At 40.1% G+C, this 25,314-nt stretch overlaps 1 protein-coding gene across 7 annotated transcripts in view; it reads right to left on the reverse strand.

Moving 5' to 3' along the window:
- THADA (THADA armadillo repeat containing) overlaps positions 1 to 25,314 on the reverse strand; it is a 332,024-nt gene that overhangs the window by 139,688 nt on the left and 167,022 nt on the right. For all 7 annotated transcript variants that reach the window (XM_025465181.3, XM_035696069.2, XM_049115488.1 and 4 more), the window contains one exon: positions 13,187 to 13,355. In XM_025465181.3, the coding sequence (XP_025320966.1) occupies positions 13,187 to 13,355 (169 nt within the window). The remainder of the gene's footprint in view (positions 1 to 13,186; positions 13,356 to 25,314) is intronic.

Here is a 25,314-nt window from a genome sequence, read left to right on the forward strand (position 1 = left end):
TAAATGGCGGTGTCAAAACTAAATTTTAACATGCAAAAGGATGAAGATGGACCTCTATTTTATACCACTCACAAAAATTAACTCAAGATGTATTAAAGGCTTAAACATAACACCTGAAACCATAAAGCTCCTGGCAGAAAACACAAAGAATAAGCTCCTTGACATTGGTCTTGGCAATGTTTTATGGATATGACAAAAGCATAAGCAACCAAAGGAAAAATAAACCAGTGGGACTACATCAAATTAAAAAGCTCTGCACAGCAAAAGATACAATTAACAAAATGGAATGAAGAAAATATTTGCAAACTACATATCTGAGTAGGAGTTAATATCCAAATATATATAAGGAACTCATACAATTCAATAGCAAAACAACCCAATAGAAAAAGGGCAAAAGACCTCAGGAGACATTTTCTCCAAAGAAGACATTGAAATGACCAATAGGTACATGAAAAGGTGTTCAACATCACTAATCATTAAGGACATGCAAATCAAAAGATGAGATATGATCTTCACACCTGTTGGAATGGCTGATGAGAATGTGAAGAAATGGGAACTCCTGTGCACTGATGGTAGGAATAAAAATTGGTGCAGCCACTACGGAAAACACTACGGAAGTTCTTCAAAAAATTAAAAATAAGGGGCACCTGACTGGCTCAGTCAGTAGAGTGTGCACCTCTTGATCTCAGGGTTGTGAGTTCAAGCCCCATGGTGGGGGTAGAGATTACTTAAAATAACATAAACATTAAAAATAGAACTAGCATATGATCTAGAAATTCCATTTCTGGGAATATATCTGAAGGAAATGAAGTCAGTATTTCGAAGACATATCTGCACTCTAGTGTTCACTGCAGCATTCTTTACAACAGCCCAGACATGGAAATAACATAAGTGTCCACTGATGGATGGATGGATGGATGAAAAAAATGTGCCACATACACACACGCACACACATGATTATTACTCAGCCACAAAAAAAAGAAGGAAACTCTGCCATTTGCAACAACATAGATGGACCTTGAGGGCATTAAGCTAAGATTATTTTTTTAAGCTAAAATAATTTAGGCAGGGAAAGGCAAATACTGTAACACCTCACTTACATGTGGAATCTAAAAAAAGAAATGCAAAAAAAATAAAAAGAAATACAGAAAGAGAGCAGAGTAGTGGTTGCAGGGCAGAGGGGAACAGGTAAAGGTGGTCAAAGGGTGCAAATTTCCAGTTATAATACAAATATGGTCTGGAGATGTCATATAAGAGCATGGTGACTATAGTTAACAATAATGTACCATGTATTTAAAAGTTGCTAGGAAAACAGATCTTAAAAGTTCTCACCACAAAAACAAAATTGTAACTATGTGAGGTGATGGATATGCTAACCAACCTTAATGTGGTATAATTATTTTGCAATATATACGTGTATCAAACTACTACATTGTACACAAACTTATACAATGCTATAAGTCAACTGTATCTTAATAAAGCTGAAAAAAGGCATGTATATAAGAGATGGACTAACTTTTTCTTCTTACCAATGTAGGCAGGAAAAACTGTGGATAACTGGCGGAATTCATTATTCAAAGGTAGTGTTGCAAAATCACAAGACATATGAGAGATGCTGTCAGTGAATGTATATTTCATAAGAAATAGGAATTCAGCAGTGGTCTACATGAATGGATTTCCTTAATTAAATGGGGAAAAAATACCACTGCTCATATGTTTGCTCTAAGGAGTATTATGAGCTTGGTTCTGTATTCTTTATATATATTCTTTATATTTTGATATCAAGATGTATAATGAACTTAATAGGGTGATGGGTAAATTAACTGTGCAAAACTTGGAATAGATTTACCAAAACATTCACATTCTCTTGATGTGAAGAGAAGGCACAGGAAGTTCTTGTTATTGACAGTAACAAGAGAAATTCGATTAGGATTTAATTTGCTTATTTTTTCAACCATTGCCTTTAATAAAAACAGAAAGTAAGGCTTCATTTTAATATCTGTAGCTATCCTTTTTGTTATTGTTGTTGTTTTTAGAGATGGAGAGAGAGGTTTGGGGGGCATAGGGAGAGAGACAATCTTACTTAAGCAGGCTTCATGCCCAGCTCAGAGCCTGACACAGGGCTCAATCTTACGACCCCGAGATTATGACCTGAGCTGAAATCAAGAGTTGGATGCTTAACCAACTGAGTTGCCTTGGTGCCCCTGTAGCTATCTTTTTAGACAAAGAAGCACACATAAGGATTATCTGACAATTTCTAAAAGAGGTATTAAGGATGTGCTTTTAAAATTCTCATTTTTAAATATATTGTAACATTTCTGAGAGTGAAGCCACAAATTTACTACAGGCTTTCTAGATATTTATATATCTGAGACACAATTTTTAAGAGCTTTTTGAAAATAAAATGAATATAATCACTATGTAGTTTAGCACCCTCATCTAGATTTATCCTCCAGTTTTCCTTTTCTGAAGTTTGAATCTGGGGATCTGAAGAAAGCTTTATGTTTAACTCAAAAATAAAATTTTGATGTTCCAGGTTAAGTTTTCAGCAGAACTTCTGTTCTTAGGGAAGATCTTTCCACACAGCTTGTTGCCTCCAGCCCAAGAGAGGCTCAATGAAATAGACAGCAAGTGTACTCAGTAATAAAAATACACTAGCACTTCAAAAAACAGAAGTAAGAAAATTCTAATTATGTGTTATTTTCCTAAGCTCCCAGAGATAAATAGAACCTAGAGTTTTATTATGCTCCCTGAGTCTGGGGAGGGCAGAAATAAATGTCAACTATACGTTATGCAAGCAGATCAGAGGCAGGTTGGGACAGGGACACAAAGCAAACGATATAAAGCTAGGATTTTGAAAGAGAGTTGGCTTACATGTTCATAGCACTTTTCTGGCAGAGAGAGAGAAAGAGAGAGGCTGAGAGGAGAAAAGTGCTTCCTTAGGGATTTCTAGCCTGAATTTTGTATTGCCCCTCCTCTTCTCTTATTTCATGCACAGCTCATTGTAGTCTGTTGGGCCAATAATTTGTTCATGGGTCAGGAATGGTTTCTTCCATGGCCATCAGTATTTAAAAGAACCGCAGCACACCTTATCCACACAGGATGATAGTGAAAATCCATGTGGTACCCTGTAGAAAAGGTTCTCAGCCATGGGTGCGATTTTGCCCCCTCTAGGGACCAGATGGAAATGTTTGCAGACAGTTTTGCTATCACAGCTGGGAGGGTGGGTACTACAGGCAATCTACTACCAAACGTATCATAATGCACAGCAGAGTCCACACGAGAAAGAGTCACCAAGCTGATGCTGAGAAACCTGTCACAGAAGGACAGGGTAGAGGGGATGGAGGTACACAGCACTGAGAAATAGAAGAATGTCATGAACAACAATATGGCTTAAAATAGGAGTTTTATTACTTATTTATACTTTCCTTTAGGCCCATGAGCTGATTTTACTTCAGCCCTCTGGGGTAGCTGCCAAATTGTCTGGCTATACTCAACCGCAGTGCTTTTAAACAGCCAAGTTGGTCCTCAGTAACCGAAATATATTGGGTGCTCTAAATCAATCCCAGGGCAATGCAACAAGTACATATGCTCTGCAATCTCAAAAATGCTTCCCCAACAAAAGCCCTAAACAGCCCTGTTGCTGTTTGATTGGCACAGCTGAAAGCAGACAACAATGTTATTTTCATAGGATGAAGACCCACCAAGCAAATCGCATCACATAATGGGACCACATACCATCAGATATTTTATAGGAATTCTGGGAAACAATAGAAGCCTGCTAGTGCGCCCACAAGGTGATGTTTTGTTGTATTGTGTTTTTAAAGCACGTTCAGAATTATCTTTGGTCATAAAAAGTCCCAAGCAATAATGCTAGGCGGGATGGAAAGCGTGTCTTCCAAGATGAAAAATGAACTCAGAAAAGTGCTAGATGAATCTATCTACGAGGATCCTATATCCCCCTTTCACTTTCTGAACTTCAAATTTCCCCCGTGAGTGATGAAAGCCTCCTTTGTCTGGAGACAGTGTGACGGTGTTCCTTTCCTGACTCATCAGGTTTGTGATGGGGTCTGAGGGTGGGGCTGTAATTCAAAACAAAACAGGTGCAGTGAATAACAACTCAAGGCAGGAACTCAACCCTTAAAAATCAGAACTAATCTTAGCTCTTACAACCTTTAATATGATCTACAGGAAGGTAGAGAGCACTGACTGACCAAAGGAACCTTTCTGTGGAGCAAGCTAACATGTTCCGTCAAAGCTGCTGAAAATCGACTTATTTCTGTCCTAAGCACACACTCACATATCAACAGAAATCCTCGCATTGTTAACAGCATTATTTCAATACTACATCCATTGTTCTAGAACACAGCCTCCCCGAGTGCCAAATCTTTCACTCACCATCAACAGCAGTGGTCTTTGCATTTGGGGATCCTAAATCCCCTTTGGGACTGGTTGTGAGGGTAGTGGTGGCACCAAGTAGGAATGGTAACAACCAATGTTCATGGCCTGTCTCCTGCATGCCAGAGACCGTGACCAGCACCGCTCATGTATTAATTCCTTTAACCCTCGCGACCAATCTATGAGACAGTGGTATTTTCCCATTTACTTAGGAAGTGGTGAAGCACAGCAATCAACTCACCCAAAATAACATGGCTAGCAAGCAGTGGAGCTAGGGTCTACGTGGAGACAAGTTGGCTCCAGAGGCAATGCTCCTACTTCTGTGGAATAACCTCTTTGAGCACAGGCTGGCAGCTTTTATAGACTTATTTATTTAGAAATTATATACTACTCTGTTGATAACAGACATTATTATACATCCGATATAAAATAGTAGTCAAAAGGATGTGACAGACAACACACCAACCTATTCTTCCACACACATTAGTGTCTTGCACACCTCACTTTGAAGGCTGCGGGCCTACACAGTGCAAATGGCTTGGCCTGGCATTTGTGGTCTCTCCAATGGTGATCTGTGCCCACCTTTCCATCACACAGTCCACCTCTCCGACACACTCCAGTACCTGATGGGCTTACCCACTGTCTGCCGCAAACACCTTTTGCACACCCCCTTCCGAGCCTTGGCTCACAGTCCCTATGTCAACGACAGAAAATTGTTTAAAGGCTCATCCCAAGACCCAATGCCCTTACAAAGCTTTCTCTGAGCTCTCCTCTCAGGTGTGTGTTTTCAGCCACTTGCCTGGCCCACAGCACACGTATTTCTGGGTGGCTGTTTGTGGTGTGGATGGCTTGTTCTCCACAGCAGCTCATAGCCTCTTGAGGGCAGAGAACATGCTATATATTTTCTTTGTATCTTCCATGGCACCTGGCATAGTATCATGTACTCAATTATCATTCAGTAAGTATTTGCTAAATAAAAGGGTACGTAAACATTCTCTGTATTTACTCTGCGTGTCTAAGGCCCATGTGCAAAGGGTTAAAGGAAAGATTATCCTAGAAGACAGGAGATATGATTAGATACTTTCTTCCTTATCGAAGCTCAAGGGAACTAAGACAGACTGACTTGCTTGTTCAGGGAAATGACTTCATATAGTCCCCAGTAATCTGCATGTATAGCACGGGGTCTTTACAGAGCATTCCAATTTCTCAAGTAAAGTATCCCTCCTAGCTTTGTTTACTTACTACTCACTGCTTACTCTGTTAGCACTTCTTTATAGTTAAAGGTAACCTTGAATGTACAGGCATGTGTAACAAACCCAACTTCAAGAGAAAAGAGGTTTATGTTTTATTTTAAAAAAGAGGTTTATGTTTTCCCTCATCTCTTAATGCGATTTGCTCAAATGTTATCTTTTCAACAATGACTCTTCTAAGACTTCATTGAATACTGCCATCTGCCCTCCTCTCTAACCAACTCCTGATTCACCTTATTCTACTCTGCTTATTCTTTTTGTCCACAGAAATTATTACCTTCTAATAAATGATGTAATTTATTATAATAAATTAGAACAGATTCTTTTATAGTATCATTTACTCTTGTCTGGCTCCCTGCCTCTTGAATGTAAGGTCTGTGAGAGCAGTGATCTCTGCAAGCAAGGATCTGTCTCCTTTGTTCTTTCTTTTTTTTTTTTTTTTTAAGATTTTATTTATTTATTCATGAGAGACATACAGAGAGACAGGCAGAGACACAGGCAGAGGGAGAAGCAGACTCTCCGCAAGGTGAGTGGGACTCGATCCCGGATCCCGGGAGCACATCCTGGGCCAAAGGCAGCTGAGCCACCTAGGTGTCCCTGTCTCCTTTGTTCTCTGATGGATTCCAAGTATCTCCAACAGTGTCTGGCATGCAGTTGGTACTCAATTAATAGAATGCACAAATAAGTAGACAATTTTCATTTCACTCCACACCTCGAAGGCCTCAGAGAGAGTCACTCTAACCTCAGAATGTTCTTTCCCTCATCCAGAGAAGTGGTATGGCATGGCAGTTAACTATACAAGCTTGAAAGCTTTGATTCCCAGCTCTGCTTTTGCTAATTTATCCCTGCACAACTTTAGCCAGATCTCATAACCCTTCCTACCCTCAGTTCTCAGTTTTCTCATCAGTACAATGGGAATAATACCCATCACCAGGAAGAGCCTCCACAGACACTCAACACACACACACACACACACACACACACACACACACTCTACATATGGACTCAGCAACTGATGTGTGTGTGTGTGTGTGTGTGTGTGTATTCTTTTCATCATTGCTTCTCCTACTGTAATCTCAAAGAGCAATAAAAGCCTGGGGATACATCTTCTGATAAATCTATAAGTACTACATGCTATGAGTTCAGATCACTACAAAACAGCAGTAGCACTTTTGGCTGGCGACAATGACAATGCACCACAGTCAATGCTCCAGAGCTGGCAGCTAAATACTGTCTCCTATACCCAGAGAAAGCTCCCTAAGTAACACATGCCAAATAAAAGCCTTTCGATATTTATAAGGAAAGGATTAATTCATCTTCAGAAGTAGCATTTTAATTAAAAATGACTTTTCTGGGCTTATATCCAAAAAAGGAATATATTGCCAAAAGGTAAGATTTAACAAGGTTTAGTTCTTTAATTTTTTTTTTTTTTTTTTTTTTTTTTTTCAGATTAAAGTGCTTCCCAATCCTTTTCACGTCAGGGCACACACAGAAAATAATCTTTCTTTGGCACTCTGGGACAAACAGATGCTGCTGCTCCCAGCTGCAGGTGACTGCATAGAGCCTCAAGCCCTGCTAGGCCCCACTCAGACTCACTGAGAGCTGAAGGAATCAATAAATACTTGGCACGTTTGCAAGCACACCAATGGAGAACCTCTGCCTTGGCCCTTCTTGGACTGGAGAACTTCCTAGCAACCTAGATTTTTCTCCTTTCACACCAACACCAATCCTCGGAAAGAAAGAATGAATCTGGCCACGAATGACCAGAGCGAGCATTTTCTTTATGACTCACTCCAGAAAAAAAGCACACTGACCAGCAATCCATTTATAACTTACAACATCAGCATAATTTCATGCTTTTGTTTTTACTTTCCATTCTGAAATTTTATTTTCTGTGTATAAAATAAACAGTGGAGATAGGCCAACCTTAAGTCACCAAATGGAATCTAGCAAGCAATGTTCTATTTCTGGGCAGCTTGAGCATTCTACTTTATGTTTCACAATTTTGTACTTTTAAGAAATATGAAAAGGATACAATTTTTCTAGCATAAGGTGCTGTCTTATGTGGTCCTATTTTTGAAAGATGGAACTGATCATTCTTTTAAACTTAATTTTAAGTTTTGGTGTAACAGTAAAAAATACACGGTTTCTAAAAACATTCACTTCCTTATATTTAGAAGATGCCGACAGAATTTATACCTAAGACTACCTCAATCAGAGATTTTCTTTTTGTTTCCACTACTTCTATCTGCAGCAGAGAGCTAAGGATAGTTGGTCTTACCCTGTTGCCTAAACTTCAGGAAATTTTTCCTTCAGAAAAGTAGCCGGCTGAATTGACCTACCTTTACTTCTTTCCTGGTTTTCTGCTTTTCTTTTCCACAAAGGTAATGCCAAGATCTGCCTCTATTTTTGTCCTCCTGCTGTCCTGCCCAGCCCAGCACAGCTGTTCCCACCCCCAGAAAGATCCTAACTCTAGGCCTGACACAGAGTGTTCTAGACTAAAACAGAATGTTATCTTAGTCTCAGTTTCCTTTCATGCCTGATGCCCTATCTGGCAGCTTTATCTTTTGCCTCATCCTCATTTCTGTTATTCATATGCTCCCTGGTCCCCAAGGGTTCGGCTGGCTCACTTGGCTACTAACTCATAGCTCTCCACACTGGGAGGTAAGAGCCTTAAAGGCAAACTCCTGTCTTCATCTGTACCTAGAACTGGGTAAGAACTGCTGAGTGTGAAACTGAGTCCAGTCTTGACCTCTTTTTCACGTTCCCAGCAGTTCTCAGGCCTAGAACCCACAATTCCTGTGGGTGTTTATGTTTGAGAGGTTTTGTCACACCCTTAAGGATGACAGAAGGTATGGCAACTTTGCACCTGGCTATAACCTAGGTCCCAATGGAGGATCCTGTATTCTTAGGTTCATGTATAGAGTTGGTGAATCACTGTTATACCCCTGAGACTAATGTAACATTGTGTGCCAACTATACTAAAGTCTTTTACCAGACTTTGTAGCCTCTTAGGGCTTCACTGACCTCCTTTATCCCTCTGTCTTTACAATAATGATGGATTTACTTTGTTTCCAGGATCAAATCAGATTTTTAGGACTGACAAACTAAAACAGTGAAGATGGCTTCTTTCTTTGGTTTCCCTAGGCATAAAAAGTTGTTATTCACATCACAGTCAGGCAGTACTTTCCAAACACCCGGTACAATTGCTGAGAGTATTAATGAAATCACATAAGCAATTTATGTAGTATACAGGAGGTACTCAAAGTGTTCATTTTACTTATATTCTGGCAAACTCACCAAATTTGTGGGCCTAGGCTGTTTGAGGTCCATCCTCAGCTAATATTTCATGTCAACCCAAGTGTGCAATCCTGCCACTCAGCTCCACAGCCAGAAAAGAGGCTCAGAATTCTCCAAGTACAAAAATCAAGGCCCAAATTTGGGTCATAGGGGAAAAGGTGGAGGAATAAGAGAATTAAACAAGGTGTTCAACAGATTACTGAGAAAATTTAATACCAGCAAAGGGATATTTAAAACTGCAGGTATTATTTGGATTGACTGATAAAAAAAAGAATTTTACTTTTGCCTAGAATGTTCACATAATGCAAAAGTAGCTTTTCTGCTTCAACAGAAGCTGAATGGCCTCAACTGTCCACTGTACTCACAAGAGAGCTTCCTTAAGTAAAGAAAAAGCAGGGACCACCTCTTATATGTTTATATCATGAGAAAAGGAACAAAATAGAAAATGGAAAAAACTCAAAATTCAAGTTTCTATTTCAAGTGGTATTTATTTCCTTACGAAACACCAAAATGTGAGTTAAGTACCCAAGAATCAGAATAAATCTTGCCTTATAACTGTTGGCCAAAACGCTTCCTCAACACAAGAGAACTTTTTGGATGCCAATATGATTTCTCGGGGGTGATAAGTAACCTAGTAATAATGTTAAGGCCCCAACATGAAGAATTTTGGCAACAAAAACAGACGGTTAATTCTACTTAAAAGACAGGGTAGCCCTGCCAGCCAGTGTTGTTCCCAAATGAGGTAATGTCCATGGCTCTTATCTAGCCTTTATGGAGATTTAATGTCATTTACCACTGGCTCTTACAAACCGGCTGCATAATCTCACCTTTTCTCATGTGCGTTACTTCCATCCATCTCAGCATTGCAATTAGAAACCTCTGGTTTTTAAAATGATTAAGAAACAATTCCCACATGTTTTCTTTTTATGCATGTCCTATAATTTGAGTCTTTCTTCCATCATTCTAGAAAATTCAGAGATCAGCATATTTCTCATTTTCAAGGTATCTTATAGAAAGACTCTGAGGTTGGATTATATGTATGTAAACATTGTTCAAAGAAGCTGAAATGTGTAATTCAAGAAAATGCTCTGTGAAAGAATTTGTTTTCTGATTACAAAATGATTTCCTCCTTTTGAAAAAAAAAAAAAAAGGATTTTATATTTACTTAGCTGGTTCTGAAAGTCCCATGGAGATTCTCAGACCTTTCAATCCCTAACACCTCTTTTCCAGGTGCAGGCTTTTTATGGATTTCAAAGGTAGCTTTATGTAGCGAAGGAATCCATAAGCTGTAGAAAGGAATGAGAAAAAGCCCTCCCCATCTTAACTCATGCTTTCCTCACAAAGAACAACAGAGTGGAACTGAGCTATCACAACATAGATAAGACAGCCGAATGGACACGAAAGAGAGATTTGCACATGCCTTTGACTTCCTTTCTTCAACCAGGGTACAAACCAATCTTGGTAAAGACAGCAATTGGTTGGGCGAACATGAACACAATACTCAACACCCAATGCCCATTCTGTTTTGTTTTGTTTTGTTTTCAACAAGCCCTTCATCTCCCAACAATCAGGAATAAAAGCAACAGCCGCAACCAACCTGAAGTTACAGGGTTTTTACCTTTCATGGTGTTTCACACTTTAGGTAACAGAAAAAGCAAGTATGGGATATTAAAGGCAGCCCAGAGACAGAGAGAAGACCGTGCTCTGTCACTGGGCAGACTGGTGAGACACAAGCCAGATCTGTTAGTGGCTGTGTGTGGGAAATGAGGCTGGGAGGCCCATTTGTACAAGTGGTGAGACAGCCAAAGAAGCAATTCCAACCTCATTACTTCTGACAAAAATTCAGCCGAGAGTGGATCTGCAGGAAAGAAGATCTGATGGCTGATCTCCCCTCCTCCCTTGACCATCTGAGCCCCTCTTCTAACTCAGATACAGAATCTAGGCATCTTTGAAAAGCCTTCGTTACTCATTGCCAGCTCCTTCCCTTCAAAGTAGCAGAGTTTGACAGAATCAAGTCATCTAACTTGTATGGGCCTCAGGGTCCCATGTTTAAAAGCAAGATAATTATCCCTCCAACCATCTCTTCATCACTGAGATAATAATGAGGACCAAGTGAGACAAGTGCTCAAGAGTCTGCACTAAGGAGACCAACAGAAGGGCACCTGCATGGCTCAGTTGGTTAAGTGTCTGCCTGCAGCTCATAATCCTGGGTCCTGGGATCAAGCCCCCATCAAGCTCTCTGCTCAGTGTGGAGCCTGCTTCTCTCTCTCCCTTTGCAGTTCCCTCTGCTGTGCTCTCTGTAAAATAAATAAATAAAATCTTAAAAAGAGAGAGAGAGAGAGAGAGAGAGAGACCGACCACTAGAGACCTGCAGCATATACAATACAGACCAGAGGGTCTGCTCTGGGGCCTCTGGGGGTCACACAGTCTTTCTGGGAGATCTGCAAGATCAACCTATTTTCAAGATGCCATAAAAACACTCCTTCCCTCCTTTGCTCTCCTTCTTGTACAGCACACAGAAGAGTTTGCCAGGGCTACAAGGTGTGTGATGACGTCCTTGTTCTAATAATGACTAATGGAATGTGTGCTTGTGAGTTCTTGTGTTTTAAGATTTTCTCTTTTAGTTTCTAATTAAATATTGACAGACAATCTCTCAGGAATCCTCAATGACTTTCCTGAAGTTAAAGAGGTCCTGAGACCAGTGTGAGACCAGCCAACCTAGAATTTAGTCCCACCGAAGCTTGCAGGTCCTAGGTAGGTCAACTTCCCACCCACCCTGAGCCTTGCTATATGCTGTTCTCTCTGCATGGGGGACTCTTCCTCCCTCCTCTGCTTTGGTTAACTTTTTCTGCTCTTTACTTAGATGTCACTTTCTCTGGGAAGGTCTCCTTGACTTCCCCGAAACCAATCAGGTGGCTCTGCTATGTGCTCCTCTAGCACTTAGCATGCTACATCATGATTGCCCATTTTCAGATCTTTTCTTATCTTTGACTCCTTGAATGCAAGAACTGTTCTGACAGACACAGTAGTATGTAGGAGAGGCACTCAATAACTACTTACTGAATATATACAACAACCAAGGAAGGAAGGCAAGAAAGGTCTCTTTTGCATTCATTCTCACCTAGAGGGAATTAGTTACTAAAGATATTAGTGTTCTATATTATAGTACCAGCTCATTAAAACTATGATAACAACAATAGTAACTATATATCACATTATGTACCAGGTACTATTCTTGGCACTTCATATGCATTAATTCATTTAATCTTCACAAAATCCCTACCAGGTATGCATTACTACTACCCTTATCTCAAAAACAAAGACAGAACAATGTATGCTAGTGATACTATAAAATGAAAAAATTTAAAAAAATGAAGACACAGATGTGCAGGTAGCGAGTAGTAGATTTGAGATTGATACCGAGACAGTCTGGCTCCAGAGTCCTATACTGTTAACCACTATATACACTGCCTCTCATGTCAGCAGTGAAGACCTCAAGCTTATAGCATATACTGAGATCTCAAGGTCACCTTTCAACTCTGCTCACAAACCAGAAACATGATTTGATATTTAAATCCCACCCCCCTGAATCCTGACCCACCACGAGTGACCCCAGCAGACACATGAACAGATCTCACCATTAAGACCTGTTCCCACGTTTATAATTAGGGTTTAAAAAAAGACAGTTTCAGTAAGTCTATTTTTTGCTCTTTTGTTGTACTTTAGTCACTTCTAGAGGAAATGTTAAGTTAAAAGCAGTAAGTATACTTGTGTATTTGTTAGAAAGAAAAAGTCTCTTTTGTAGCACAGAGAAAACAGGAAAGTAGGGATAGACCTTCCCATGTACTATGGTGTTGCACTGCAGAGCAAACTCTCCCTGATGTGTATAACTCTGCTTCTGTGTCTTGTGCTAACTTCTCTTTCAAGGAATGCTCACAACTTCACCCCTAACAGAGAGTGGCACTTGATGGAAAAGACAAAACTCTAAATGGTTCAGAGAGGTAAGTCCAAACAGAAAGCATGTTGTATAAAACAGGATTTAATGCAAAAGATGATCTGTGTTGCTGTACTCCTGTTTGTAATGAAAACATTACCCAGGAAATACCTGTTTTTTTCAGCAACAGAAAAAAGTTCTTCAGATAAAGTTAAAAGCTTGTGTATCAAATCTTTGCCTGCTAACAGTATATGAGAAACCAAAGTTTATCTTGTGCTGTTTGACAAAAAGTAGCTTTATTTACCTGGAGCAGCGTCCCATGAATATGGTTTTGCCGGAAACGCTGGTCAGTGCAGTTTGGGAGTTTGGCCAACAGAGTTCGGATGGTAGTGGGGATTTCATCTACCATAACAAATGGGACCAAGGCACGAGCTGCCATTTCACGGGAACGGTAGTCAGGTGAGCGACCACATCTGGGGAGACATAAAAACCACAAGACCATTCAATACTCATTTCCATATCCATGCCTTTGTATATGCTGATATTCTCTCTAGCTCCAGATGGGACATCTGAGCTGGGAGGAGGTAGGAGATAGGAGTTCGTTCTTATTTCAAGGATTGTCAATGTGTGTTAGTGTTAGCTCTACAGGTGATTTTCCTTTACATATAAGTCTCATTAATATCTATGATTTTATCACAGGGATAAATGTAGATTGGCTTTGGGAATGATTGAATAACAGGTAGTAGCAAAAAGAGCTTCCTCCTCAACAATCAAACAACTGTTCACTGGGTACTCAAAATGAACAAATGATAAGTGCCATTAGAAATAAGACAGTCATTGTGGTCTTTGAGAAACCTACACTCTGGTTGGCAAGATGAGCAGTACAATTGAGAAGATGAGCAAAAGCACAAGATAGTCCTGGAAAAATAAGCAAGTGATTGTCATATTTTGGCTACATGAGGATAAGACCATAGGTCGTGGTATCGAGAGGGATAGAATCCAGGAAAGCAAGCATGATTTTAAGAAGGCTGAAACCAGGAAGTTCTTTTAACCAGAAACAGTGGTATAGAGAGTAAAGGTAAAAATGCTCAAGGTATAAGTAGATGTGTCTGACTGAAGTAGAGGCTTCAGAAATAACAGTGGAACTTCAGGCTGAGAAGTGGGCCTGGCCAGACTGGGTAGTGCCACAAATGGCAGACTACATGATCTTAAACTTATTGTCAAGAGTAAGAGCTAGACCCTCAAGTCACTGAATCCTTCCCTCTAGGCTGACTCACACCCAAAGAACTGGAATAAAAGCCAGTTCTTAAATCAGTGAAAGTCACGGACAAGTGGTACTTTGAGATTCTACATAGGTCATTGGAAAGGCAGGTCATCTAAGGGCCTCTTGACTTTGTAAACACTCAGAACCTGAGAGTCCACAACGATTTTGCTGAAACTGTGCACTTCAGAGCCTTCACACAGATAGTATTATTTGAGAGGAAGGCCCAATATATTAAGACACCATGATCTTTTATCCAATTCAAAAAGCAACTCAACTTACAGAAATATCTTGGATGTCAAGATAAGGATGGGGAAGATCAGAAGACAGCAGACTCTGTGAAGGAAAGAGATGGTCTTTTGCTTTGTTTTCAACATTAAATAGTATTCCGAAAGGAATTATTGGTAAGATCCGGGCCATGTAGGCTTCACATGTGGAAGGATGAAGACCTATGACTGAAACGTTTCCAATATCCCAGAGGCATCACTGACATTTATCTTAATAGGACAATGAAAGAACAGATACAATTTCTATACAAATGGAATACCCCAAACAGAATTTCATCATGGGGAGCAGGGAGAGAGAGAGAGGAGGAAGAGGCACAGGGTAAGTCAAACATTGTGTCATTTCCCCCCTATCAGCTCAGCACACACTTTATGGATTGAGAGGAGCTCACCTTACAGCACACTGTGAGAAGACACTGAGGGCTGATGTTACAGTAAGTCGCTAGAGATTTCCCAATGGTCTTTGAGTAGGTTTTGCCAAACCACCCATTTTCTATGTATTTTTCCTTTAAAATGATTAAATATTTAATCTTTAATTGGCAAATTAAATTGGTAAAATGTTTGCTTTGGCCCATGGTGCGAGGGGTAGGGGGAGTGACAAACTTCACTTGACAGAGAAAAGAAAATACTCTGAAAATGCTTTGAGATTTAATTAGCAAATGACCTCACTCAGCCCAGTCATGTGTCGGGAGCTTCCCCATCTGTCCATCCCCTACCCCTCCAACACACACACTTTGTGGTAGAGGGTGTTTTATGTTACCGAACAGGGCTCTTGTATATAAATGTTTCTTTTCAAATACAAATAACTCTGACATGGTCACAGATGTTTAGTTTCTAATTAGCAGTAACTGTACACTAAAGAATGCCCCTCCTTTTGCTCCTGACCTTTAGCAAATGATGATTTCCCAAAGGAATCTGGCATCCATACAGGAGAAATAATAGAAAGTGGGAAAAGTGCCAGAATTTTCTGCTTTTTGATACTCTGCGCTAAGGTACTTTCCAAATGCACACAATCAGGTTAAAGAGCAAAACAAAATCTCCCCTAAAAAAGTAATGCAATTACAGAAAAAGAGCTTATTTTAAAAGTAATATTTAATTATCACTCATTATGAAACAACGATTAAATGTAATTTAAAACTCCTCTCTATTGCACATTATTAAAAACGGAAGGATAGATTATAGTCAACACACACACACACACACACACACACCCATACCCATTAAGCAAAAAACATTTCCAGGTTACTGTTTTGTCACGTACTGAGGGGCTGGGAGGGGTCTGATGAGATTTAGCTTTTCTCCAGTTCTATATGGCCTGGAGTGTGAGGGGATATAAACATAGTCTTTTTAGCCCTGAGCAGAATATATTTGAAGGAAGCTTAAATCTATCTTTCCTTTGGATAGAATCTCCTAGTCTGATTCAGTAAATGTGCCAAAACCAAGCAGAGATGCTTTTTGGGGTTAGAGAGTGTAGTGGCTATAAAGGATGGAAAATCAGAACACCTGGGTCTCCATCATGCTTTTGGATACCGTTTTATGACCTGGAGAAGTCACCGTAACCCCTCTGGGTCTCTGTTGAGCTGACAGTGGTAGCAATAATCTATACCCGGTGTTTTCATCTGATGTCTACAAGAACATTCCAAGAGGAAAGATGCTTTGTTGATACAAAGTTTCCGTAGTGCAATGTACCTGTGCCCAGTACAGGACCAGCATGTTCTAAGTTTGTACACCTCTAAATGGCTTCAATGAGAGAATTTTGACTGTGGTATGAATGCTGGACCAATTTGAAGAAGATGACAAAATGATGATATGAAGGCAGTGAGTTTTGTTTTGGTTTGGGCTGTGTGTGTGCATGTGTGTGTGTGTGTGTGTGTGTGTGTGTGTGTGTGGATCTCCATTAAAAGAGAGGAAGAGGCATCTCAAGCCCTTCTGAAAAGAAGTGGAACTGCTTCTGTCTCTCTAATCCTCAGTTTCTTCTGGAAAACAAAGCAAATGGATTTGGGATCTGGAAGGTCATTTCTCCTTTTACTATTGTTTGAAAAACACATCCTCAGTAGCCCCAGCTATATTCTAGGCCTGAATACTGAGTCCTTCCACAGAATGTACAGGACATGCAAACACCCAAACCTCTAGACCTTTCACTCCAATTAACCATTTCCACGTTCACTTTAATCTCATATTTACTGAGCACCTCCTGTGTTCTCAGCACTGTGTAACATGAAAATGACACATCTGTCATCATAATACTTGCATCCTGCAATTATATAGCCTTGGCAGTTTATAAAACAGCTGCACACCCATATTTCTCTATCATGCAACATTCCTGCAGGACATGAGGGCATTATAAACCTAAATTAACAGATGAAACATAAAACGAAGCTCAGAGAAGCTAAGTGGACCCTTCAGGATATACAAGCAGTAGCACCCAGAACCACTATCCAAGGCTCCGAGATGGAGCCTGTGAGCTATTCCAAGCTGTAGCTCACACCTGGAAATGGAGGGAGCATAAAAATATCTCCCAGCTAATAAAAACACAAGCTTTACAAGTTATGTAGAAAATCTCTAAATGAGTGTGTTGAGTTTTTTGTTTTTAATATTTGTGGGATCATGACAACATTTCAGAATCTAATGTACACTGTGGGTGCTCTCAAAAGAGAAACAGATTTACAAACATATACATGCAATTTCCCATATAATTTCAGAGGTTCATGACACACACCCAAAACCCTTGGGGCAGTGTTTCCCAGACCCAGGGCAAGAATCTCCTGTTGCTCTTTTACATGCAGTGTGACTGCCAGGTATGTGCTCTGCTTTAGAGATAGGGAGATGGAGAACAGGACTTCACTCACAGGAAATCACCAGTCAAGGGGGGAGCCAGACAGATAACCCCATGATCACAAACCAGTAGTACCCATGGAGATACACATGGCTGTGAGCAGCACAGAGAAGCCAAGCAGAAGGGAGAGTTGGAGTGGCTTTCTGGAGGAGATAAAGGACCTTCAAATGAGGATAATACATCCCTCTGGACTTCAGAAACCCTGGGGAAGCCTGAAGAGTTTAGAATATGGTATCCTGAGCAGGCAAGAGTTCTTCTGAGATCTTCCTCCCAGTTCACCTTGTTTCCTAGAGTGGTGGCTGAGCTTTATCCAGGTTTTCCTCTCTATATTTACCCTTAGAATCCGCTCCAATTTTCCTGAAAGGTTTCACAGTTAAGTGGCTGGACATCACCCAAACTGTCTTTGTTCACCCTTATCTCCTAGACGAGGCATTGAGACATCTACTGAGTGCCTAGCACAAGCACACACTGGGATAGGTACCAGAAAATCAGAGAGCAAAGCCACTCCCATGCCCCAGGATCCTACAGTGCAGTGGGAAAGACAGGCCAATCAGTCAGTGCTTCTCAGGGCCACAAGAAGTAAACACAGGCGGTTGTAGTAGATCTAAGGGGAGATACACAGACAAGAGGGTGGATAGTCTGGGAGATACGGTCCAGCTGGGATGAAACAGTGGCTGAAGGAGAGAACATTTGGGTTTGGCCTGTGTCTTTCCCTACATGAACCCAAACCGCCCCTCTTTGTATCCAGACAGAAGGAAGTGAACTGAATTTTACTAAATGCCTACCGTGTACTGTGATTGGCTACTTTAGACATGCTGTTTCATTTACTTCACTGAATCTTCATTTAAGATCATTATCATCATCCCTCTCTTAAGATGAGGAAAGTGATCCCAACATTCTTGAGATCCTAAAAATAGCAAGTGGCAGATCCTGCATTCCAGTTAAGGTCTGTCCACCTGCAAAATCCAGTCTTTCTAAGCCTTGACAATGCGGATGCCTCAAAATTTTTAGCCTTGGAAAAGCTTTGGAAAAGTTCACCCTAGTCACACTGAAGTGTGACTGGCTTATGGAACCATCCAGTCTCTAATTGGTAGAATGTGAAGCACAACAATAAAAATGATGCTGACAATAGCTAACACTTCCTGAGCTTTTTTTTTTAAGATTTTATTTATTTATTCATGAGAGAGACACAGGCAGAGGGAGAAGCAGGCTCCATGCAGGGAGCCCAACGTGGGACTCGATCCCAGGTCTCCAGGATCACACCCCAGGCTGCAGGCGGTGCTAAACCGCTGCACCACCAGGGCTGCCCACTTCCTGAGTTTCTACAGAGGTCCCGACTTAGTGTTAAAATCTTTGCGTGTATTACATCATTTAATCCTCACAGCAAGGGGCACCCAGGTGGCTTAGCAGTTGAGCATCTGCCTTTGGCTCAGGTCCTGGGGTCCTGGGATCGAGTCCCCCACATCGGGCTTCCCACAGTGAGCCTGCTTCTCCCTCTGTGTCTCTGCCTCTCTCTCTGTGTCTCTCATGAATAAATAAATAAAATCTTTAAAAAAAAAAATCCTCACAGCAAGACAGAATGGCTGAGAGAACACTTCTAGGCAATGCGAGGGAAGCATTTTTGAAAGGACTTCATAAGGTTCAGTGACCTCATGTGAATCCCTCATTTCATGAGGATCAGAGTGCCAGACTTCCGAGAAGTCGCAGAATGACTTCACAATCCAGCTAGTATCTCCTTTTACTCTCCCTTACTGACATAATTAATGCTCCTCCAGTTCCTCTGCATTCCCAGACCCAGCTCCAGTCTTATCCTCACTTTCTGGAGGCCAAGCTGCATCTTGTACAAAACAGAAGCCCCCACACTTCTGCTGCTGATGAAGATGATCATCTACCTTTTCTAGATGCCCCTACCTGACCAAGGGGTTGACATCTTGGGCGCTGGGCTGAGTTTAAAGAAGTTATGTGTGACTTACTTCCAGGTCCCTCACCAGATTTACTCAGGAATGCCCTGCCATCATGGTCTGTTTCTCACGCAGCAGGGCCATCCGCCATTGTGGAACGAATGGTCAGCTTTCGATAAAAGTTGCGATAATCCTACCTTGCAGGATATCTCTGCAGGCTGGGTGAGAAGGCAGAGGCTGAGACCTCAGGCAATACTGTTCTAAAAAGAAAAATCTTGCTAACAAGTTGACCTTTGAATAACATGGGTCTGAACTGCACAGGCCCACTAATATGCAGATTTTTTTCAATAAATATATTGGAAAAAATTGGGGGGAGGATATTTGTGACAATTTGAAAAACTCACAGACGAACTATATAGCCTAGAGATACTGAAAATTTTTCAGAAAAAAACAGGCATTGTATACTCTAAGGATACAGTATACAATACATATAACATATAAAACTATGTGTCAGTCAACTGTTCATTATCAATACAAAGCTTCCAGTCAACAGTCGGCTATCAGTTAAGTTCTGGGGGAGCCAAAAGCTACATGCAGATTTTCAACTGTATGCAGTAGAAGGGTCAGTGGCCCTAAGCCTGGTGTTGTTCAAGGGTCAACTGCGTATGTTCCGTCAAACCAACTATTGTTTCATCCTTAGCACCTCTGCCCATGTAATTTGCTTTCACTGGAATGAATGTCCTTTCACCCTCTATACTTGGGGGACCCCTCTTCTTCTGAACTCTGCTCAGGTATCAGGTCTTTTGCAAGAGAGCAGAAACATAGGACAGGAGCCAAGAACATGTCCTGGAATCTAGAAGACCTTAGTTTAAATCCAGGTCCTGCCGCTTACTAGTGTATGACCTTGGGCAGGTCAGTGAACCTCCTAAATTTTTATCTTCAATAAGATGGGCAAGAGAAATAACCTCATAGTGCCCTTGTGAAGCCTAAATGAGTTAAAGCATATGAGACGCAACACCTACAAGTTAGTGATCAGTAAGTGGGAGCTATCATTGAAGCAACAGGTGGAATACCTCTCAAACTTAAAAGCTTTTTATCTACGGGTACAAACTCCATCTCAACCACTGGCTGAGGACCCAGAGCCCTGCTTATACGTAACAAGCTTCAAGGGCTTATAAAGGCTACCCTTCCCCTTCCCCACCAAAGGAGCTGGAAAAGACGGATGGAAGATTGAGTTTCTTTGGGGGCAACTGGCTAGTTTATGTGAGGCCCACTGCCTTTATTCTTCAGGTCCAGGATCCAAATTGTATTCCATTCTAATCCTGTGTCTAACGCTGTTTCACCAAAGAGTTCTTTTTCCTTTTCATTGTGTATAGTTCTTAGTTTCAAATCTTGCCTTCCTGAAACATGTACATTTGTGTGGGTATGTGTGCATGCGCAAAAGAGAGAAACCACTACAAAAATAAGTTTGTACCAGTGAATCTGAAGAAGCAGACATTTCAGCATGTCCTGTGACTATTAATTATGTTTTTGTTACACCATGTGGCATTCCTGAAGCCCTTCTCCCACATTCTCAGGTGAGTTCAGTACCCATCAAGGTTGCCAGATTCTCTACTTGTCCTTCCTATACCAATTTTCAGTTCATCAAAAGCCCTACACCACCCGAACTCCTTGTTCCTTTTCCTGAAACTCAAACCACTAGCACTTAAAAGTACCATTTACTGTAATCTTGCCCTCTGCACAGCTCATGGATTTCTTTATTCAAATATATTTCTTGGAAGGATAATGGGTTCAGGATTTTTTGAAGTTTGATTTTCTAAAGTCTTTGGTTTGGGTAGTAAGAGGGAAATAAAAGCAGTAGGCAGCAGCTAAGCTAGAAATGGAACATTTCCAGCTTTCCTGGACAAATATATATATGTATATATATGTATCTACAGGCAAAATGCTAAGTTTAAATGTTTATCTACTGGGTAGCTCACAGCAGTAACTGCTCTTTGCAAATTAACTCCAAACAACACAGTAGAACCTTTTTTTAAAAAATGTTTTTATGAAGAAATGCTGACAATAACAAACCACAAGAGAACATCTGAAAACAGCAGCGTGTAACCACCTGGGACAGCCCAACCACAGAGTTAAGCCATAGAAGGCACATTCTCTTAAGATCACCTGCCCTCCACCTCCAAGTTACCAAAGTTTTATGCAGACTGACCAGTCACAGGCTGCTAATCCCAAAGTGGTGAACATGGCAGCTGCCAGGAGCTGGGAATCGGCCTCCATTGCAGTGACACCCCTCCATCTGCTCCTGTAAGAGCTGGGCACAGCATTAGGCCACGTATGTGGCAAATGCACGGAGGCATGAGTGCAATGACAATGGCTACTTGCATCCATGCCATTTCTTTTGGTATTAGGAAATACAGTGAGGGCATTGTCCAACAGGGACAGAAGAAGTTATCTAGGGTGGTACTTACTTCAAAAAGCTCTTTGAATACTGCTCTTTAATTATTTAGAATTACAATCATGTCTTAAATGAAAAGATCATGATTTCTGAATGTGAATCCTTGGTTACTTGTTGAGATCAAAATATACAAAGTGTGAAAATTATACTTCATCTGAAATTTCATTCCATTCTTTCATTTTTTTTTTTTTTTGCCTAGATAACAATAAATTCAATTTGAAACTGAATTTTTCAGATTCCAACCAAATGGTCTACACAGTTGGGAAGAAGGGGTTTTTCTCTGGAGCAATGAATCGTGGTGTACCTTCACAATGATTTTTTTCCTGACTCTGGGAAAAAACATGAAAAATACTTTATAGCAACAGAAATGCAAAGACTTTGGAAGACTAGAGATTAAAAGGGAATAATTAATTTCAGTCTTTACCCAAAATAAAATGGAGTATTTATGAAGGGAAAAAAATACAGATATATAACATCAAAAGTACAAAAATTTCCAAAACAATGAAAATAATCAGTAGATACAGTTTGAAATTTTGGTATAATCTTCCCTCCCTGTGCACGTGCGGGTTTTCTGACACTGAATCAATAAGCTGCATACTGGTCTACTGGTCTCCTTATGGACAGCTAGAAAAGCTGGATCTACCCTCAGGGCTCCCGGGGCTGGGATAAGCTGTGTGCAGGGCAGGAGCTGAGAGCGGCAGCCCATGTAGACTGAGGGAAAGAGCTGCACATTCTTCTCAAAAGCAAAAGCCCTCATACTGTTTCTTCTCTGGTTCTACAAAAAGCTGAGCGATGAGCACATTCAGGCAGCCAGTGACTCTCTAAAGGGATTGAACATAATACTTGGCTCCAGGATGTCTTCCTTCTTTCCTTGCAGGTAGTCAGAGGTTCAGAGAAAATAGTCCTGAACACGCAGGGTCTCCTTAGAGGATGGTCACTGCTCAAAGGCCAAGTTCTCAAAGCAGTTTTATACAGTTGAAAGTCACTTCATTAAACTTTACAGAGTGTGGATCCATATTTACCATGAGTGGTTTCCAGTTCACAAACACAGGACTGGGTGGTCAACTCAATGGACTACACAAAGGTATAGAGAGAATTTACCTTCTTTTTATTCTAATACATATACGTAAGGGGAACATTTAGAAAGGAATGTTTTTGGTTCAGTTGAAAAAGTTTTGTTTGTTTGTAGCTTTCAAATGTTTTGGAACCCATGACAGCTCTCTATTGCCACATTAAATATAAATGTCTCATTCTGGCATTCAAAGCATCCTCAATCTAGCCCAAGACTGAGTGAGCAAATCACAGGTGCCAAGTAAATCTTGAACCAACAGAACCTGACTTTTCAGGTGACTATATCTAAAAAAATGTTAAAATCTTATAAAATCTAAATATCCTATGAATCAAGTAAGTGCTTAGCATACACTTATGATAATTTTTATTTTTAATTTTTTTCACTTATGATAATTTTTAAATAAACACTTTTAAATACGAACAGCTTTATGAACTTCCCTTTTGACAAGAATTTGTTAGGTTTTTGAAGGACTCCAATACCCAAGACTAAAACCCAAGAAAAGAAAAAAAAAAAGAAGGTAGGATCATTCACTATGTGTCTGCTAGATTTCAGGCAATATGCTAGATATTTTTGAATATATTATGAGATTTTTTAGTACTTATATAAACCCTTTAAAATAAGTATATAATACTATATAAATATATGTAGGTTTTTGCTCTAGATGGTCTAGTGGGAACATGTATAGAATGATGAGTTATCAAATAAAATGTAACCACAATTAAATAAATTGCATTGTGCCAATTTCTTTCATTTATGGTAATAGAGGTGTAATCCTCTGTAAGCAATTTATTCTACTTAATCCCACTTGTTAGAAATCATATTTGCAGACCCTATACATAATGAATTGGTGGCCTAGAAAGGTTTCCTACTGCTCCAAATAGTGTTTTACAAAATGAAACCTAAAGCTTTATAGTATATTATCTTTAAGGAAGGCAAACTAGTCACCAGGACACAATAACTGACCCAAAGTCATCCAGCAAATGAGTCTTTGTAGCACAACCATCAACCAGAAGTTAACAAAGAACCCCATATCAGACAGGCACAGACTCCCCAAAGATTGTGGCAGTGTCTTCTACTGACCTCGATCAATACTGAATGCCTCCGGTCAAATCATCTACAGTCATTTAAAGTATAGCATTTATTTAGAGACAAGTTCAAAATGTCCAAGAATAGAAATCCTTAACATTTTTAATGACAAGAAGAGACACATGCAGGTCAGTACACTGGCTCTTCGTTGGCTTGGAAAAAAAATAATACACATAATAATCAGCTTTAAGTGACGATTATGACGGAGTAAAAGCTGCTGTGAGTAGAAACTCTCACATGGGCCCCGTGGTGTCTCTGGAGTGAGGCTACTTTTAAGACATCCTCAGAGTAAAATATTAGCATCTAGCAATGTGGCCACAGGCAAATTACATAATGTCTCTTCATAGCCTCATCTGTAAAAGGAGATTAGAATAAGTGATCTCTAAGGTCCTCTTCAATAACTGAATCCTACAATTCAATGGACATTTAAACATCCTAGGCAGATAGCTATCTTCTTATTTTAAAGTATCTTTATGACCTCTCTTGACTTGTTCCATTGCTTAATCTCATAATAATATTGATGCCAATAATAAAAGTTTTATGTCTAACACTACCCACACTCAATCTTTCTAAACTTGGAGCCAATTTTCTCTCATTTGAGCTTTTCTGTAGTTGGAGAACAAATGACCAGTGTTTTCGACACACAGGAAAACCCTTCATTAACTGTATTGGAATCCTGTCATTAAATCACCCCTTGCTCTTCCCTTCCGCAGGCTAAAACCACCCAACTCCTTTAATCAATGTAGAACTTCTTCTCTAGAATCTAGTTAATTATTTTGCCTCTACAAAGAGTTAAAAGAATCTTCCCAATACTATTAGCTAAAACAATGATTTGTGCTACTGCATTGTGAGAGAAATTTAGAAATCTGAGCATTTCTTCGGATTTGATTACTCTCCAGAGATTGCAATTTGTTTTTGCTAAGGCCAATTAATGCCCCTGAATGACCCTCGTATGTTTCATAGCAACATTTCAAGCTAAAGTCAGAGAGACCGAATTTAAAAAAACCATAAAGTACATGGAAAGTTTTGAAAAATTCCAAGAAACTGCATATTTGGGGCCTGAAAAAAAAAAGAGCACCAAAAAGCAAGGAATATTGAGATGTTAGCAACAGACCTACCCCAGGGAAGATTCCTTCCTCAAATGAAGACTGCAATTAGGTAAATTGAGTCATACATCAGCAAGCCTACAGCATCCAAACAGACCATTGCCAGCCCTATTTTTGAATACCTTCAGGGAAAGTTTTACATCCTCTTTTGGTTGCCCCAATGCCCATATTAGTGTCACAATCACAAAGTACTGATGTATAATTATACTCTTTCCTGCTGCAACTTAATTTCTTTTTGCTGGTTCTATATTCCAGGGAAATTAATGAATCTACATCTAAAAGCACAACTTTCTGACTTGCACCCAAAATATATTCTGAATAATAAGAAAACAACCGAATTAAAAAACAAAACAAAACTCTGAACTGACATGTCAACAAAGAAGATATATGGATGGCAAATAAACACAGGTAAAGGTGCTCAACATCCTTTG

This window comes from Canis lupus, chromosome 10, assembly GCF_003254725.2.
Source record: "Canis lupus dingo isolate Sandy chromosome 10, ASM325472v2, whole genome shotgun sequence".
Classification (NCBI taxonomy): domain Eukaryota; kingdom Metazoa; phylum Chordata; class Mammalia; order Carnivora; family Canidae; genus Canis; species Canis lupus.